Source organism: Rana temporaria, chromosome 2, assembly GCF_905171775.1.
Source record: "Rana temporaria chromosome 2, aRanTem1.1, whole genome shotgun sequence".
Lineage (NCBI taxonomy): Eukaryota > Metazoa > Chordata > Amphibia > Anura > Ranidae > Rana > Rana temporaria.
In genome coordinates, this window is record NC_053490.1 from 198,349,005 (window position 1) to 198,368,549 (window position 19,545).

The following is a 19,545-nucleotide window of genomic DNA, read 5'->3' on the forward strand; positions in this document are numbered from 1 at the left end:
AAAAGCGATGGCGGCACAATGCTGCTTAACCTCTCCTACCAAGCCAATTCTGACATTTCTGTCATACTTTTAGCTAGAAAATGTCTTAGAGCATATATACATATACACACATACAGTTGTGCTCATAAGTTTACATACCCTGGCAGAATTTAAGATTTTTCTGGCCATTTTTCAGAGAATATGAATAACACAAAAACATTTTTCACTCATGGTTAGTGTTTGGTTGAAGCAATTTATTATCAATCAACGGTGTTTACTCTTTTTAAATCGTAATGGCAACAGAAACTACCGTTTTTATCAGCGTATAACACGCATTTTTTCCCCCTGAAAATCGGGGACAAAGCAGGGGTGAGTGTTATACGCCGATAGCGCACCTCGGACTCGGAGGGGAACGAGTGCCGCCGGAATTCACCGAGCCGTCATCTTCCCTTTACTCGGCTTTGACGTCACACACACAGTCCTGCCTCCACCACCGGCATTGGACCAGTGTTCTGTCAATCACAGGAGCTGGTCCAATGCTGATGGCGGAGGCGGGACTATGTATGTGAATGCAGACGCCGAGTGAACAGGAGATGACAGCTGTACGAGATGACGGGCGGCTGCATGAGGAAATGGTGAGTCTGCAAATGGGCATCAGGCTGCAGAGGGACACACAGGCTGCAGAGGGACACTCAGGCTGATGGCGGAGGCGGGACTGTATGTGACTGCAGACGCCGAGTGAACAGGAGATGACGGCTGTACGAGATGACAGGCGGCTGCATGAGGAGATGGTGAGTCTGCAAATGGGCATCAGGCTGCAGAGGGACACACAGGCTGCAGAGGGACACTGACCATTATTTTGCTTCTAAGTGGTTTATTTTAATTTTTTTAAATCATGAAATTTCTCTCTTAAATTGGGGTGCGTGTTATACGCCGATAAATACGGTACCCAAATGACCCTGATCAAAGGTTTACATAGCTCAGTTCTTAATACCGTGTAATGCCCCCTTTAACATTAATGACAGCTTGAAGTCTTTTGTGGTATTTGTGGATGAGGCCCTTTATCTTCTCAGATGGTAAAGCTGCCCATTCCTCTTGTCAAAAAGCCTCCAGTTCCTGGAAATTCTAGGGCCGTCTTGCATGAACTGCACATTTGAGATCTCCCCAGAGTGGCTCAATGATATTGAGGTCAGGAGACCAAGATGGCCACTCCAGAACCTTCACTTTATTCTGCTGTAGCCAATGATAGATATACTTGGCCTTGTGTTTCGGATCATTGTCATGCTGGAATGTCCAAGTACGTCCCATGCGCAGTTTCCTTGCCGATGAATGGAAATGTTCATCCAGTATTTTTTGATAATATACTAAATTCATCTTGTCAACAATTTTTATCAAATTTCCTGTACCTTTGTAGCTCACACTTCCCCCAAAACATCAGCGATCCACCTCCGTACCTTTCATCATAGGCCTTGTTGACTCCTCTCCAAATGTAGTGTTTATGGTTGTGGCCAAAAAGCAAAATTTTGGTCTCATCACTCCAAATGACTTTGTGCCAGAAGGTTTGTGGCTTGTCTCTGTGCCGTTTGAAACAGCCACACATGTTTCTGAGAGTCCTGTATTTCACCTGAAGTTATTTGTGGGTTTTTCTTTGCATCCCAAACAATTTACCTGGCACTTCTGGCTGAAAATTTTCAGTTTTATACAGTTCAACTACCTTTTCCCGCAGATCCTTTGACAATTCTTTTGCTTTCCCCATGACTCAGAATCCAGAAACGTCAGCGCAGCACTGGATGAAAGATGCAAGGGTCTGTCAGGAGTCCAGAAACGCATTGACCTTTTATACACACACACTAATTACAAGCAAACAGATCACACGTGAGGATGGTTACCTTTCATAGCCATTCAAACCCCTTTGTATCAACTTGTGTGCATGTCATCGGGCCAAAATCACCAGGGTATGTAAACTTTTGATCAGGGTCATTTGGGTCGTTTTTGTTGCCATGATGATTTAAAAAGATTAAAACACAGTTGATTGATAACAAATGGCTTTAGCCAAACACTAACCAACCATGAGTGAAAGAAATGTTTTTGTGTTATTCATTTTCTCTGAAAATGCCCAAGAAATCATAAATTCTGCCAGGGTATATACACTTATGAGCACACCTGTATTATAATATTATATATATATATATATATATGTTACAACCACTTTAGGATCATCATTGTACATACCATAAATAACAAAGATATCCCTTTAAAATAAGCCCTAGTGTGTTTTTTATAGCCAGGATTATTATAAGACCCAGTATTATTTTCGCGAAAACAAGTATATATATATATATATATATATATATATATATATATATATATCTCATTATAAATTCACATTAACTTCCACTCCCAAGCCTTCACTCCCCAAATGGCTGGAAAAAAACTTGTCTGGATAATGCTATAAACTATTAAATCGATGGGTTTAGATCCGTTTTAAAAATAAGGCGATACCCCTCTGGTGAACCTTTTTGAGCATTGCACACCGTGGAATAATCTGGAAAGAAGCATTACTGTTTTCAAACAACGGTTATAGACTTAGATGTTTTCTCACAGTGGTTTATGGACTTTATTATACGCTTAAAGCAGGGGTGCCCAACCTTTTTGAAGAGCAAGTTCCACTTAAAGCGGAGTTCCATCCAAAAGTGGAACTTCCGCTTTTTGTAACCCTCCCCCCTCCGGTGTTACATTTGACACCTTTCAGGGGGGGAGGGGGTTGCAGATACCTGTATAAAACAGGTATTTGCACCACTTCGGGGTATCGATTCCCGCGGGAGTCACGCCCCTTTGCGTCACCCCCCCCTGCTGTTTTCGGGGAAACACAGTGTTCCCAGGAGAGAGCGGGGACCAGTGATGGCGTGCCGCGCACTCGCAGTAGGGAACCGGGCAGTGAAGCCGCAAGGCTTCACTTCCTGATTCCCTCACCGAGCATGGCGGCGGCAGCTCGTCCTCGTCTGCAGACTTTACGGGCACGCTGGACAGGTAAGTGTTAATTTTTTAAAAGTCAGCAGCTGCAGTATTTGTAGCTGCTGGCTTTTAAAAAAATAATTTCGGAGGGTGAATTTGTTGGTGGACTGTGGATTAAATGAGCAGCTCGGTAAGCATGATTTTCTTGGGTGGCGTCAGCATTATCCATGACCACTTAGTGGATCAATTTTCTATTTTCATTGTATTCTTTAATTATAGATATTTAGCAATAACTGTATGTTTTTTCATTTGTACAGTTGTAAATAGTAGCATGGACTGCCTCCGCATACCCCTGAAGAAGCTTAGTTAGCGAAACATGTCTGGATAATGCGATTTTTTCCATCTTGGCTTGATTAAAATCTGCAAATTGTGGCCACCATTTACTTATTATCTTTGCTATATGCCAGTTCATGTACAAATTTACTTAGGATCAGTTTTTAACCGGTCTATATTTAAAAAAAATTATATTTTTATATTTTTGGATCAAAATGATTTATTTTCCATCGTAACATGAATATTTATTGCATAAAATATTTTCTTTCTATTTTTCGAATATATTTTTAATGTTTAAAGAGGAAGTAAATCCTCTGTAACGAAACGAAAAAAATAAATAACCTGCAAGACAAAGACATAATGAGCTAGTATGCATAGCATACTAGGTTATTTAGGGTTGTCCCGATACCAGTATCGGTATCGGTACCGATACTGAGCATTTGCGCGAGTACTTGTACTCGCGCAAATGCTCCCGATGCTTCCCCCGATACTTTATTTATTTTTTTCCTCCTGAGTGGGGGCGGAGAGGGGGCAGGGAGCAGTCGGAGAGGAGACTGAGGAGGCGGGATCGGAAGGCGTAGAGGAGGCGGGATCGGAAAGCAGAGAGGAAGGCAGAGAGGAGGCGGAGAGCACAGCAGTCCTCGGGTACTTTGATAGGCAGATCACCTTGCAGATCACCTTGTCCGGGCACTTTGATAAGCAGATCACGGGACGGGTTATCTGTCTATCAAAGTGTCTGGACAAGGGGGAGGGGCTATGACGACGCGCGGCGGGGAACACACAGCTATTCAAATGAAAGCGGTTCCCTGAGCGCCGAACAACTAGACGGCGGGGGGGATGACCTTTCTACTTTCTGCATATTTTCACATGATACCCTGTCCGTTCAAAGGAGGCAAGTATTGGGAGCCACAACCCGCAGTGTGCTGGACACAGCAGTTGTGGGAGCAGCGAGCCAGTGTGCAGGTTTCCGGTTGATGTTTAGGTATGTCGTCTGACCTGTAGCTGTAACCTGCCTGCATTAAAGCTACTGTGAGCAGGTGGAAAGTGGTTAATAATGTTTCCAATGAAGCTTGCTCACTTTTTTTTACTACAAGCAGTGCAAGTGAACTTGGCTTGGTATCAGAATCTTTCAGTCCACTGTATAGCAGAGCTGAGAATGTAGGAGGAGAAGCAGCATGAGATGCCAGTCTGCCAGTCTAAGGCAGTGCAAGGAGCAATGCCATGATGTCGGCCCCACCCCCCCTTTACGAGCGGGAGCTGGCCACTAATGGCATGTCCCATTCATTAACAGCACGCTCAGTGCGCATGCGCTGTAGACATCATCAGTGCGTTTTTTTTCTGCAAATATCTCCTAAACCGTGTAGGTTTAGGAGATATTTGTTGCACATACAGGTAAGCCTTAATCTAGGCTTACCTGTAGGTATAAGTGGTCTGTAAGGGTTTACAACCACTTTAAGTGTGTTTAAATGTGTAATTCATAAGTCAGTCTATCACTTTCATGTTCTTTTTCCATCTAAAGTACATGGTTGATTCTACCAGTCTAAAATCACCACACAAATGCTTGCGTGGTCGGTTTTCATCCTTTGGCTGGCAATTTAGCGGTACAGGACTCTCCTGGCAGGGGGGTTCAAACACACAGCATGCCTGCCTGTATTGAGTAGCTTGTTTAGCCATCACATCTCCTGACCAATTACAGCTCTTCTCTGGTAAACAACCTCTCCCAATCACAGCCTGTCCCTCAAACACACCCCCTGCTCAAGCATATATTCTTTGTACGTCACCACCTTTATTTGAAAATCACCACAAAATGATAGTTGGTTCTGTATGCTCTAAACCCGGGGTCGGCAACCGATCGCAGACTACCTGTCAACCGCAGTTAGGTGACATGTAGACCGGGAATGTGTCTGCGCCGCCGACCCACGCCTTCTATTGCAAGCTACCGATCCTTCTCTCTCCGCCCTCAGCCTGCTCCACCACGCTTTCAGTCCTCCCCTCTCCCCCCACCCCAGCCTCCTCCGCCGGTGTTATTAGGGAAACAAGGAGAGAGGCAGCACAGCTCAGGATGAAGGGTGGGAGGAGGAGCTGGCCACGTTAACCCGCAGGCGATTGGTTGCTTATGTCCTAAGCAACCAATCACCAGCTTGTTAATATCAAGTGTCATTCTGCTAGCTCCCAGCCCCTGCCCAGAACTGTGCTGTCTCTCGCTCTCCTGTGTGCAAAGGTAAGAGTCTATGGGAGGGAAGGGGGGGAAAATGGACACTGCTACGGGCAGGACCATCCCCATAGTGTCCTCTACCACCCTTCACATTACCAACCCCCCCCCCCCCACCGCAATCCCTGCATTCTGAGCGCGACGCACTCCTTGACCCTGCATTCCGAGCGAAACACACTACTTGACCCTGCACTTTGTTATAATATTTTTTTGTGTCCACTGCATTTACGATGTACGTTTGGGGTTAACAACGCATCATCACCCGCAGTCGATTACAAAGGCAGTGCGTTTTGAACACTGCGCGGTCAGGCAACCCTGTACCCAAATTACATTTTTATAATTTTTTTCACACAAATAAGCAGCACTGATGGAGAGCCCTTATGGGCACTGACAGGCGACACTGACCAGGGCACCGATTGGCCCCACTGGTGAGGCTGCACTGATAATCACTGCACTGATTATCAGCGCAGAGCCCCGTCAGTAGAGCCGACCCACACCCTGTCAGCAGTGAATAGAGGAATGCCGATAACTGGCACCACCTATTTATATTGGGATCAGCTGTGATTGGACACAGCTGATCACGTGTTAAAGCGCCTACATCATAGGCTCTTTACAGTGGTCAGAGATGCGGTGTGTATGAGCTGCGCACAGAGTGGCTTGCTCTGCAAGACGTTGTATCACTTTCAGTCAGGACAATGGAGCCCTCGCCAGCTAGGATTCTGCTATAGACCAGGCATGAAGGTGTTAAAATGGTAAGAAAAGCTCACACATGACCTTATCTTTAGTGATGACCTTTTAACCACAGTGTCTACACTGACCTGTGTTGGCCACTGACGCACAGTAGATTCCCCACATCAGTGTAGGTCACCAAAAAAAATAAAAATGTAAGACACTTACCCTGTGACGTAGCATAGGCATGGCCATTAGAAATAATTTTTTGAACGAAAGATATAATCTCTGGAATGTGATCGGTAACTCTCATGTATATCGTGGGGGGAAGTACCTGAAAAAAAAATTCCCAAAATGTTATTTATAGTTATAGGTGGAGCCTGGTGGGCTGAAAAAGCCGCTGGCTTCTTATGCAACTTGTATACTCCAACAACGTGGTCTCCCTGCCATCATTTTCTCTCCCTGTACACCTAACAGTTTTAGTTTTCCTACCTGTGCACCTGACACCATGAGATAAAAGGTCACATGGGAGGCAGTTCCAGCACACAGTCCGTGATTGACAGCCTCAGTTATTTTCTTGTGTGCTGTGTGTGTGTGTGTGTGTGTGTGGGGGGGGGGGGGGCTACCCTCCAATCAGCTCTCACTGAGCTCTACAGAGTAACTTCAGATGCCCACTTGCACTTTGGACAGTTGTAGCACAGAAATATAATGTGAGCGACGCTCATCTGAGAACAGTATATTAAAATGATTAATGGATAAATTTATTAGGATAAAAAAAAATGTAAATAAGAATTAACTCACAGGGTAAAGGTTAAAAAGGCTAGTCACAAAGGGGGGCTTCACTGTGTAGTCCTGATCCAGAAAGCCAGGCTGTGTGGGGTGCTGCTGCTGTCTCGCTGGCTGCAGGGGTTTTCAAGGCTCCAAGTCAAGCTGGCAGTTGTATCCCCGTCGGCTGTGACATCACTGGATGTGGGACACAGGGCCGTCAGATGCGCGTTCAGAGCATGCATGCTCCGATGGGGATACGACTGCCAGCTTTACGCCGAGCCGTGGAAACCCCTGCAGCTAGTGAGACAGCAGCAGCACTCCACACCGCTGGCTATCTGGTTCAGGACTACACAGCAAGCCCCCCCCCCCCCCCCGTGACTAGCTTTTTTAACCTTTACTCTGTGAGTTAATTCTTATTTACATTTCTTATCTTAATAAATTCATCATTAATCATTTAATACACTGCTCTCAGATGACGTTGTCTTGGGGAACAAGACAACATAATTTTGTGACGAAACGTACGTCGGGAGGTTGATGTGCTGACATCATCGCAGTGTACCTTGTGAGCGGACGGGTGTCTGCAAGCTGGCCAGCTACTTTTTTTATGGATGATTTTATCTTCACTTCCTGAAAGTGCGATTTTTATTATTAATAAAACCTTACCAGTCAGATTTACACTATGGCGAGTTCCTCTTCTTTCCCTGGGTACATGTTCAATGCCATATTCTTACATGTTTGACGGATTGAGCATACCTGGTTTACCTCCTGCCCAACCTCTGCAAGTTGCCGTTGGACACAGATCTGGATAGTGATCAACCATACAGGCTTGGTTAAGCTTGCCTTTCGGTAAGCGAACAATGTATATTTTTTATTTTTAGCGCAGCTTCCTTTACAGTTTGCAATTTGTTTATGTGTATATCTCACATTTGAGCTGCTGCTTGTTTTTGGTATTGTCATTTTTTATCTTCATTTGGTTATAGGCACAGCGCTGTATTTTTTTCTATGTATTTAACACTAGTAATGCAGGGCCAGATTCACATAGAATTGCCCTGGCGCAGCGTATCAGAGATACGCTACGCCGCCGTATCTTACCTGGCTCTAAGTCGAATCCAGGAAGATTTTGCGCCGTAAGTTACGGAGGCGTAGTGTATCTCTCGGCGCGTATTTCAAATTGGGCAGATAGGGGGGCGTGATTCATTTAAATGAAGCGCGTCCCCGCGCCGATTGAACTGTGCATGCTCCGTTTTGACATTTCCCGCCGTGCTTTGCGCGAAATGACGTCGCACCAATGTAATTTTTGAACTTAGACGTGAGTTACGTCCTTTCCTATTCACGGACGACTTCCGCAAAAAAAAAAAATAATTATTTGACGCGGGAACGATGGCCATACTTTAACATGGCAAGTCTATCTATACGCCACAAAATAGCAGCTTTAACTATACGCCGGGAAAAGCGGACTAGCGACGACGTAAGAGAATGCGACGGCCGCGCGTACCTTCGTGGATCGACGGAAAAAGCGAATTAGCATACCCGACGCGGAAAACAACGCAAACTCCACCCAGCGGGCGCCGAAGTATTGCACCTACGATCCGAAGGCGTACGAAGCCGTACGCCTGTTGGATCGAAGCCAGAAGCCGTCGTATCTTGGTTTGAGGATTCAAACTAAAGATACGACGCGGCAAATTTGAAAGTACGCTGGTGTGTCAGTAGATACGCCGGCGTACTTGCTCGGTGAATCTGGCCCGCAGTGCCTACTAGCACATTATATTATTACCTTGCAGGAGAAAACTTTTTTTTTTTTTACGTTTACTACCATTTTAAGCATGCTTGAATTGTGGCACTGGGGAGAAAAAAATAACTGCATAACAAATAGATGGCCTGACATAGGAGGGTGAACTCTTATTACTTTTAGAAAAATGGATATTCAAGGACAGTGATATGCAAATTATGAACAAGAGCTGAAGGTCTGTGTGAACAAGTAGTAGTCTCAGCCTGGACCCCAGCCAGGCCACGCCCAACATGTTTCACTTCGGTGGAGTGAAACTTGGCTGGCCATAGACCGTTTGAATCTTGGCCCGTTCAGCAGGAACCTGCTGAGATTCAGACCATCTGTGAATCGGCAGAATGTACCAAGTAAATCGATCAATCAACTTGGGTACAACCAGCCTGCCGGATTCACAATGGCGGCTGCTATAGCACTGCCTTCTCCCGGTGAGGACGGCTTCCCCCGCCGCCCTGCTGGTAGAATACAATTGCTTGGCAGGAGGAATTCCCCTGTCAGCACTCTCTGGGTTGATGGGGGAATCATGCAAGAAAAGAAAAAAATCGCACCTTCTATGGCCTGCCTTACTCAAACTTTGGAAACTTAGTTCCTACTATTATCAAAACACCAAAAGAAAGTGTTATTGGTAAAAACAATTGTACTTGTTAAACTAAGACATTACTCATACCTCAAACAAGGACAAATTGCTTCTGGGAAGAACAGAAGATAGAAAAGCATTCAATTATGTAACTGAGAGCGACAAAACGAAATTACACCTTAATGTAATTATGTTATCAGTAATAACACTTGATATTACCGTTAAAGACATACAGAAGCACCAGAGAGGCATTGATGCTCCCATTTAGGTGTGAATTACAAAGAGCATTGTCATAGAAACTCCACATCTATGAAAAACTTAAAACACTGTAAACAATGTTTTACAGCACCTGCCATACAATTAACCTATAAAAACATGATGCAGCATTGCAGGGAAAAATCCTAACATTAACACTATGATCTGCATTCAGCAGAAATACCCCACCACCTATGGCACCTTAACTCATTTTCTAAATACATGTTTTTGTCCACATAGCCTTGCAACAACCTGTGCTAGCCTCGAGCATAATAATGGCAGACTGCCTTGGCACATATGCCAACAGACTCATTTTTTTGTAGTAGTTCTCTGCCATCACCCAGTGCATGTGCCAAACCGTATGCTTAGAATTTGGCAGAATGGACTGGCAGCTGTGGGCAGGTGATGCAAACCCAATTTACACTTGAAACAGGCAGAAATGTTGAGGATTTTAGAGATTATCTATGCTCAGGTAAGGGGTGGGGCATTTAAAGGGTTATTAAGAAGACTGCATTTATCCATAAAACCTAGTCAGGGATCAATTTAGAATGTGTTCAATGGTCAAAATCATGACAGTACAGGTTAATAAAATGGAAAGTTTTTAATGGTATTATGATTTATGGCCCTTGTCAACAACTTTTTTCTCACCTCAAATTAGCTATGCATTCTCAAACAAGTCTACATGAATGCAAAACCCACTTAAAAGGATAAGTTCACCTTTTAAAAAAATAATAAATAATAAATACACATCTTTTTTTTTTTTTTTTTTTTATACCTGCAAAAAAGTGATTTTTTTTACACTGTAGCCTGTAAAGCAGGGGTCTCAAACTCAAATTACCTGAGGGCCACAAGACAAGTTTTCATATCCCATGGGGGGCCGCATGCAAACTTCAAAAACAGTACTGGTGTCAGCGAACGCATTATTAACCCCCCAGCACTGGTGTCAGCCGACGCATTATTACCCCCAGCACTAGTGTCAGTGGATGCATTATTAACACCAGCACTGGTGTCAGCGGATGCATTATTAACCCTGACCACTGCACACCGACCACTACACTAGACACCGACCACTGCACACTGACCACTACACTGCACAATGACCACTACACACTGACCACTAAACACTACACACCCCACTGACCACTACACTACACACTGACCACTGCACACTGACCACTACACGATGACCACTACACTACACTACACACTGACCACTACACTGCACACTGACCACAACACTGCACACCCCACTGACTACTACACTACACGATGACCACTGCACACTGACCACTACACGATGACCACTGCACACTGACCACTACACACCTCACTGACCACTACACTACACACTGACCACTCACCATCAGGGCACAGCACATCAGGTCACAGAGCCCAGCACATCAGGGTACAGGGCACAGCGCACATCAGGGCACAGCGCACATCAGGGCACAGAGCCCAGCACATCAGGGTACAGCACATCAGGGTACAGAGCCCAGCACATCAGAGCACAGCACAACAGGCCACATCAGGGTACAGGGCACGGCACATTAGGACAAGGCACATCAGGGCTTAGCACATCAGGACAGGGCACATCAGGGTACAGAGCCCAGCACATCAGGGTACATGGGGCACATCAGCCACATCAGGGTACATGGGGCACATGAGGGCACAATCAGGGTACATGGGGCACATCAGGGCACAATCGGGGCACATCAGCCACATCAGGGTACATGGGGCACATGACCTCACAATCGGGGTACATGGGGCACAGGTCAGCGTTTACTTGTTGTCGTTTTCTTCACATGCAGTGGGGGAGTAGATTTTCTTCACATGCAGAGTAAAGCAGGAGGCGTCTGTCATAAGTTCACTTCTGTCATGTCATGCTGTGGCTGCTCCCCCGCCCCCCCCCTCTCTTCTTGTCCATCCCAGATGATATCACAAGCAAATGGGGATGGACGAGAAGAGAGGGGGGGCCGCCGGGGGGCGGGGGAGCAGCCTCAGCGTGACATGACAGAGAAGTGAACTTATGACAGACGTTTCCTGCGCTACTCTGCATGTGAAGAAAATCTACTCCCCCACTTCCGCGGCACCCCCCGCCCTGCCTGCGGGCCATTTATAACCGGCCGCAAATGGCTCACGGGTCGGTACTTTGAGACCCCTGCTGTAAAGCATTGCACCCACAATTAGCAGATTGCAGGTACAATACCAGGATCCTGCAGACTCTCAGTACACTGTCTGCCCTTACCCTCGATATGGGCAGGTAGTTTTACTTTTACTGACCGGACCTCCGTGAATTTTAATTCAGTGCACCTGCTCTAGACCAGGGATCCTCAAACTACGGCCCTCCAGCTGTTGCGGAACTACACATCCCATGAGGCATTGTAAAACTCTGACATTCACAGACATGACTAGGCATGATGGGAATTGTAGTTCCTGAACAACTGGAGGGCCGTAGTTTGAAGACCCATGCTCTAGACCAGACCTGGGCAAACTACGGCCCGCGGGCCGTATACGGCCCGGCGGACCTTTTAATCCGGCCCCCCCCGTCGCCGCCGAAATCGCCGCAGCTGCCACGTTAATCACCGCGGCGGGGAACATTACAGACAGCGTTCGTTTGAACAGCTGTTTTCCCCGCCGCGCATAAACACTCCCCCTTGGACAGATCTGTCCAATCGCGAGCTGTTCAAACGAACGGCACCTAGCAAGCAGAGTGATCAGGACATCAGGAGGAGGACGCCGCGGCCGCCCCAGCATTCACAGCGCGCCTCCGCGCCTAATTGCAAATTGCGTCCGCCCATCTCGAGTCCACAGCGTGAGGGAACTCAGGGAACTTGAAGTGTTGGGGTTGAGGGCTGAGGAGTGGACAAGGAGGTGAGAGAGCTGCAGTGCTGACTGTGCTGAGTGTGGCCGACCACCGACCTGACTGACAGTGTGAGCCAGCCTCTCAGACACTGAAAGAAAAGTAAGTATAGCTGTGGCATGTGTGCTGGGGGCCTGGGGCCTGGGCAGCTTTTACTTCCTCATGGTACTGTGCACTGTCTGTCTGCATTAGTTTGTCCAGTGGCCTGGGGGGGGGGGGGGCGGCAGACGAAAAAACAAACAAAAAAATTGAAGCCTCACTGTGCCCATCATATGCAGGCAGCCAATGGGCCCATCAATTGTCACCACTGTGACATGCCATCAAACGCAGCCACTGTGCAATCAAACACAGCCACTGTGCCATGCCATCAAACACAGCCACTGTGCCATCAATTGTCGCCACTGTGCCCATCAAACGCAGCCACTGTGCCATCAATTGTCGCCACTGTGCCATGCCATCAAACGCAGCCACTGTGCCATCAATTGTCACCACTGTGACATGCCATCAAACACAGCCACTGTGCAATCAAACACAGCCACTGTGCCATGCCATCAAACGCAGCCACTGTGCCATCAATTGTCGCCACTGTGCCATGCCATCAAACGCAGCCACTGTGCCATCAATTGTTGCCACTGTGCCCATCAAACGCAACCACTGTGCCATCACACGCAACCACTGTGCCATCACACGCAGCCACTGTGCCATCACATGCAGCCACTGTTTAATCAATTGTTATTGATTAAACAGTGGCTGCCTGTCCCCAGCCTCTGTCCCCCTCCTGTGTCATGTCCCCAGCCTCTGTCCCCCTCCTGTGCCATGTCCCCAGCCTCTGTCCCCCTCCTGTGCCATGTCTATAACAAGTACTCGTACCAGTTGTCCAACAATGATATTTACTGCTTTTTTTTATAAAGAAATACAATTGATTTTATGCAGTATTGAGTTTAGCCTTTTGGCCCGGCCCTCCAAAATATTTTTAGTTTCTCATGTGGCCCCATCGAAAAAATAATTGCCCACCCCTGCTCTAGACTATCAAACAAACCTAGTGCTCATGGGCACAGCATAACCCCTCAGAATTTTTCAAAAAATCCTGAGGGGTTATGCTGTGCCCATGAGCACTAGGTTTGTTTGTTCACTGGATTGGCCAGACTAGGCCATACACGCACTGTCAATCTTTGATTTTTTTAGTACTGCTGTAGACTATGAACTGTTTTTTGTGCTCCTGCTTCACCATGTAGTCACATTGTTTTCCTTTTTAGGGGTCACTGCAGTATTTTTTCAGCAATCATTGCTAGTGGACACTGGACAGTAAAAACAAAACTTTATACCAGCCATTATTTTATGGTACATACAGTGCCTTGAAAAAGTATTCATACCCCTTGAAATTTTCCAAATTGTGTCATGTTACAGACAGAAATGTAAATGTATTTTATTGGGATTGTATGTGATGTGACCAACACAAAGTGTGAAATGGAAGGAAAATGATAAATGGTTTTCAAACTGTTTTACAAATAAATATGTGAAAAGTGTGGCGTGCATTTGTATTCAGCCCCCTGAGTCAATACTTTGTAGAACCACCTTTCACTGCAACTACAGCTCATCTAGAGATTACAATTTTTGCCCATTCTTCTTTGCAAAATAGCTCAAGCTCTGTCAGATTGGATGGAGAGCGTCTGAACAGCAATTTTCAAGTCTTGCCACAGATTCTCAATTGGATTTAGGTCTGGTCTTTGACTGGGCCATTCTAACACATGAATATGCTTTTATCTAAACCATTTCATTGTAGCTCTGGCTATACATTTAGGTTTTTTGTCCTGCTGGAAGATGAACCTCTGCCCCAGTCTCAAGTCTTTTGCAGACTATCATGTTTTCTTCTAAGATTGCCCTGTATTAGGCTCCATCTATCTTCCCATCAACTCTGACCATCTTCCCTATCCCTGCTAAAAAAAAGCATCCCCACAACATGATGCTGCCACCAATATGTTTCACAGTGGGGATGGTGTGTTCAGGGTGATGTGCAGTGTTAGTTCTCTGTCACACATAGCATTTTGTTTTTAGGCTAAAAAGTAAAATTTTTGTCTCATCTGACCAAATCACCTTCTCCCACATGTTTGCTGTGTTCCACACATGGCTTCTCGCAAACAGGACTTCTTATGACTTTCTTTCAACATTGGCTTTCTTCTTGCCACTCTTCCATAAAGGCCAGATTTGTGGAGTGCACGACTAATAGTTGTCCTGTGGACAGATTCTCCCACCTGAGCTGTGCATCTCTGCAGCTCCCCCAGAGTTACTGTACCATGGGCTTCTTGGCTGCTTCTATTATTAATGCTCTCCTTGCCCAGCCTTTCAGTTTAGGTGGATGGCTATGTCTTGGTAGGTTTGGCGTTGTGCCATACTTTTTCCATTTTTGGATGAATGCTTGAACAGTGCTCTATGAGATGTTCAAAGCTTGGGATATTTTTGTTTACCTTTTTTTCTAACACTGCATTAAACTTCCACAATTTTATCCCTGACCTGTCTGGTGTGTTCCTTGGCCTTCATTATGTCGTATGTTCACTAAGGTTCTCTAATAAACCTATGAGGGCTTCACAGAACATCTGTATTTATACTGAAATTAAATTACACACAGGTGGACTCCATTTACTAATAAGGTGACTTCTGAAGGCAATTGGTTCCACTAGATTTTAGTTAGGGGTATTAGAGTAAAGGGGGCTGAATACAAATACACACCACACTTTTCACATATTTGTAAAAAAATTGGAAACCCATTTATAATTTGCCTTCCACCTCACAATTCCAGGTATGTGTCACGTTGTGTTGATCTATTACATAAAATCCCAATAAAATAAATCTACCTTTTTTGCCTGTAACAGGACAAAATGTGGAAAATTTCAAGTGGTATGAATAATTTTTCTAGGCACCGTATGGGCACATTTTCTCTGTGACATGTCAACTAAAGTTACCTTCAATGCCATCATGTCTTGTTTAAACTCCTGTTCATAAGCTCGAGCCAGAGACACTGGCGACATGTTAAGCTGTAATGAAAACAAAGGCAAAAAGATGATTACAATAAAACAAAGATGGAGGATACCTGCGTGGTTATTCATTTAACCACTTTTTTTACTGCAGCAGTAACTACATGAAATAAAAATTGATGGTTACTTTTTTATCTAAGAATATACACTAGTTACATGCACTGCATATTTGTTTAATGCTGAGGCACACTTTTCCCATTTCCACTTACACCACCATTCCACCTTACATGTTCAAGGAGGAGGCACTAAAAGAAGATCAAGATTTTCTTAAATGGCCAAAAATAGACAATTAACCAGTACTAGTCTTTAAAATGTGGTATCAGCCTGGATTTGTTACCCTGAAACCTGGCAATTAAAATACTAATGATTTATCATGTGAATGGAAATTGTGTTTAGTTAGCAGCATTCACGCATTGGTACTGCGATTTTTTTAGGTTTAGAAACCTTCATAAGCCTATCAACTGAAATGACAGGTATTTCCAAAGCTCAGAAGTTTTGGTTTGATCTTGGAGACTGGGCCATTATTGCTCTGAGACTAGATTGGGTGTCCCTATTCGCTTGACTACATTTTATATGCAATATAGTAGATGATATTTCAAACAAAATCATCTACAATACGACCCCTTTCACACTGGGTCGCTTTGCAGGCGCTATACCGCTAAAAATAGCACCTGCAAAGCGACCTGAAACAACCGCTGCTGTCTCTCCAGTGTGACAGCTCTGAGGGCTGTCACACTGGAGTGGTGCGCTAGCAGGACGGTAAAAAAAGACCTGCTAGCAGCATCCTTGGAGCGGTGAAGGAGTGGTGAGTATACCGCTCCTCCACCGCTCCTACCCATTAAAATCAATGGGCACCGCATCTATACTGCCGGCAAAGTGCCTTTGCGGTGGTTTTAACCCTTTCTCAGCTGCTAGCGAGGGGGGGGGGGTAAAAGCACCTCCGCTAGCAGCCAAATAGTGCCGCAAAATTTACGGTAAAGCGCCGCCAAAAACAGCCGCCACCGATGCCCCTGCCCCAGTGTGAAAGGGACATACATGCTGGAGCAATGATGATTACTAAAAAAATAACTGTATAAAAAAAAAAAAAAAAAACACTCCGATAAAACCATGCATCATTTACCTCTTTAGACCTCTTGATTATCTTGTCATCAACATCTGTTATTACCATCACCATAACAACATTGATGCCAAAGAATTGGGTCATAATCCTCCGAATTATGTCAAATCGAACATAGGAGCTAAAAAGAAATACAAAAGGGGGAAAATAAATCTAAAATGGACCACAACTAGATTTAATTTGAAACAAATCAGGGTTTTCAAACTCAAACAACTTTCTCAATTAATTATTAGTCAAAGTAGATATTTAACCGCTTCTGCCCCGAAAGATTTTACCCCCTTCTTGACCAGAGCACTTTTTTACACTTTTTATTTGGCACTGCGTCATTTTAACTGACAATTGTGCAGTCGTGCAACGTTGTACAAGAACAAAATGTGCGTCCTTTTTTCCCCCACAAATAGAGATTTATTTTCGTGGTATTTGATCACCTCGTGCGTTATAAACCAAAAAACAGCGACAATTTTGAAAAATAAATTGTACTTTTTTCTATGATAAAATATCCCCAAAAGTTTTTTTAACCGCTTCCGGACCAGCCGCTGCAGTTATACTGAGCCATCGTAGCTGTACGTCAGCTCTTTAAGACGCCTCCGGAGGCAGGTGCCCAAAGCGTGTCCCCGGAGCCAATGTAAGTGTCCGGCGGTCGCAACGACCGTTGGGCACCCTTGATTGCTCGTTAGAGAATGAGAACAGGGATGTGTGTGTAAACACACACATCCTGGTTCTCTCAGGGGCAAAAAGACTGATCGTGTTCATACAATGTATGGACATCGATCTCTCTCTTCCCCTAGTCAGTCCCATCCCTCCTTCAGTTAGAACACACATTAGGGAACACATTTAACCCCTTGATCGCCACCCAGTGTTAATCCCTTCCCTGCCAGTGTCATTCATAAAGTAATCAGTGCATTTTTATAGCACTGATCACTGTATAATTTAAAATGGTCCCAAAAATGTGTCAAAAGTGTCCGCCATAATGTCGCAGTCCCGGAAAAAAATAAAAAAATAATAAAAATACCGCAGATTGCCGCCATTACTAGTACAAAAATAAAAATAATAATAATAATAATAAATAATGCTATAAAAACCTCTCTCCTATTTTGTAGATGTTCTAACATTTGCGAAAAATTAGCCTTTAAAAAAAAAAAAAAAAAGGGGATATTTATTATCGCAAAAAGTACAAAATATTGTGTTTTTTTCAAAATGGTCACTCTTTTTTAGTTTATAGCGCAAAAAAATTTAAATCGCAGAGATAATCAAATACCACCAAAAGAAAGCTCTATTTGTGGGGGGGGGGGGGGGGAGGATGTAAATTTTGTCTGGGTACAACGTTGCAATGACCGCGCAATTGTCAGTTAAAGCGATGCAGTGCCGAATCGCAAAAAATGGTTCGGTCATTGGCCAGTTAATTCTGAAGTGGTTAAAAAACGAATTTCTTCATCAGTTTAGGCCAATATGCCTTCTGCTACATATTTTTGTTTAAAAAAAAATATATATAATAAAAAAAAAAAAAATCACAATAAGCGTATATTGATTTGTTGTATGCAATAGTTATAGCGTCTGCAAACTATGGGAAAGATTTTTTTTTTTTTTTACTGGTAATGGCGGTGATCTACGATTTTTAGCGCTACTGCGACATTGCGACGGACAGATTGGAGACTTGACACTTTTTGAGACCATTGGCATATATATATTATACAGTGATCAATGCTATAAAAATGCACTGATTACTGTGTAAATGTCACTGGCAGGGAAGGGGTTAACACTAGGGGGCGATCAAGGGGTTAAATGTGAGTTCTCTCAGCATGTTATAACTGTGTGGGGATGTCAGTGACTAGGAGAGAAGCCATATCGTTTTTCCTACTCAGTAGGAAGAAACGATATGGCTCGGCTCCTCTGACAGCACAGGAATGTGTGCGTTTACACACACACAAATCCCTGTTCTGGTGGTCGTGCACACGATCGCGCGTGGCCGGCAATAATCGTGCCTGTCGGCCACGCGCATCGGCTGTTGCGCCGCCCTCTGGTGGCCGAAAACAGGTAAGACGTACCCGTACGGGATTTTGCCCTGGAGAGCCATTGTGTCGCAGTATATCTGCGTGACATAGGTCGGCAAGTGGTTGAAGGGTTTCTGAAATAAAATATTTAACACAACAGAATATGAAATCTGTTCAACATTCAACACTTTCTAACCCTTCTTGGTAACCTCAGCATGAACATCTATAGCCTCTGATGATTACCAACAGAGGTTTCCTGAAAAGATATTAAAGTAGATTTAAAAGGCAAAACTTTTTTTCCCCTCATTTTGGATAGAGTAAGGGAGGGTTATAACACCTGAAAAATACAGCGCAGCACACATACAGTTTAGTACACCATCCATACATGTCAGCAAGTCCCTAAGAACTTGTGAATGTGTGCGAAGCAATGCCTCATGGGACATGTAGTCCTGGGCAGGAGAGGGAAGTGAGTGATTCTAAAGGCAGAAGCTTTTTACCTTGCTAGAGGAGCACTGTATACTATACTTTGCGGCACTCTGAAAAAAATAAATACATGTCAACTTTAACAAAAACTTTAAGGGCTCTGAACCCAGAGAAGCTGGATGCTGATAGACTAGAGGTAATAGAAGGTGGTACAATTATTTCTTAAAGTAAAAATGTATTAATTTTTGTGTACAAAGTAACTGTTTATTCGTTTTTTAGTATTGTGCATTATATTTAAAAAGATTGTATCCATGCAAAAGTATCTCGGCCTTTAGTACTACCTTAATACAAAACGTTTTATACTGTTTCACAGTATAAATTAACCCCTATAGTAGTGATTATCTGCCGTTTTTATACCATAAAAGGCTAATTTACTTTTGTAACCCCATCATGACAACTAATTAAAAAAAAAGCATGCTGCTGCTTTTAAATGTCTTATGGTGACCATAAGAGAATATTCAAGATTTTTCTAAAATTTCACTTGCTTTTAACAATCAATCTTTCTAACATGAATGCCATTTCAGAAATTAA

General features: G+C 44.3%; 1 protein-coding gene across 2 annotated transcripts in view; it reads right to left on the minus strand.

Annotated features, from left to right (window-relative positions):
- CARS2 (cysteinyl-tRNA synthetase 2, mitochondrial) overlaps nt 1-19,545 on the minus strand; it is a 69,106-nt gene that overhangs the window by 40,594 nt on the left and 8,967 nt on the right. For both annotated transcript variants that reach the window (XM_040336218.1, XM_040336219.1), the window contains 3 exons: nt 16,544-16,661; nt 15,352-15,423; nt 6,377-6,482 (listed from right to left, as the gene is read on the minus strand). In XM_040336218.1, coding sequence (XP_040192152.1) covers nt 6,377-6,482; nt 15,352-15,423; nt 16,544-16,661 — 296 coding nt within the window. The remainder of the gene's footprint in view (nt 1-6,376; nt 6,483-15,351; nt 15,424-16,543; nt 16,662-19,545) is intronic.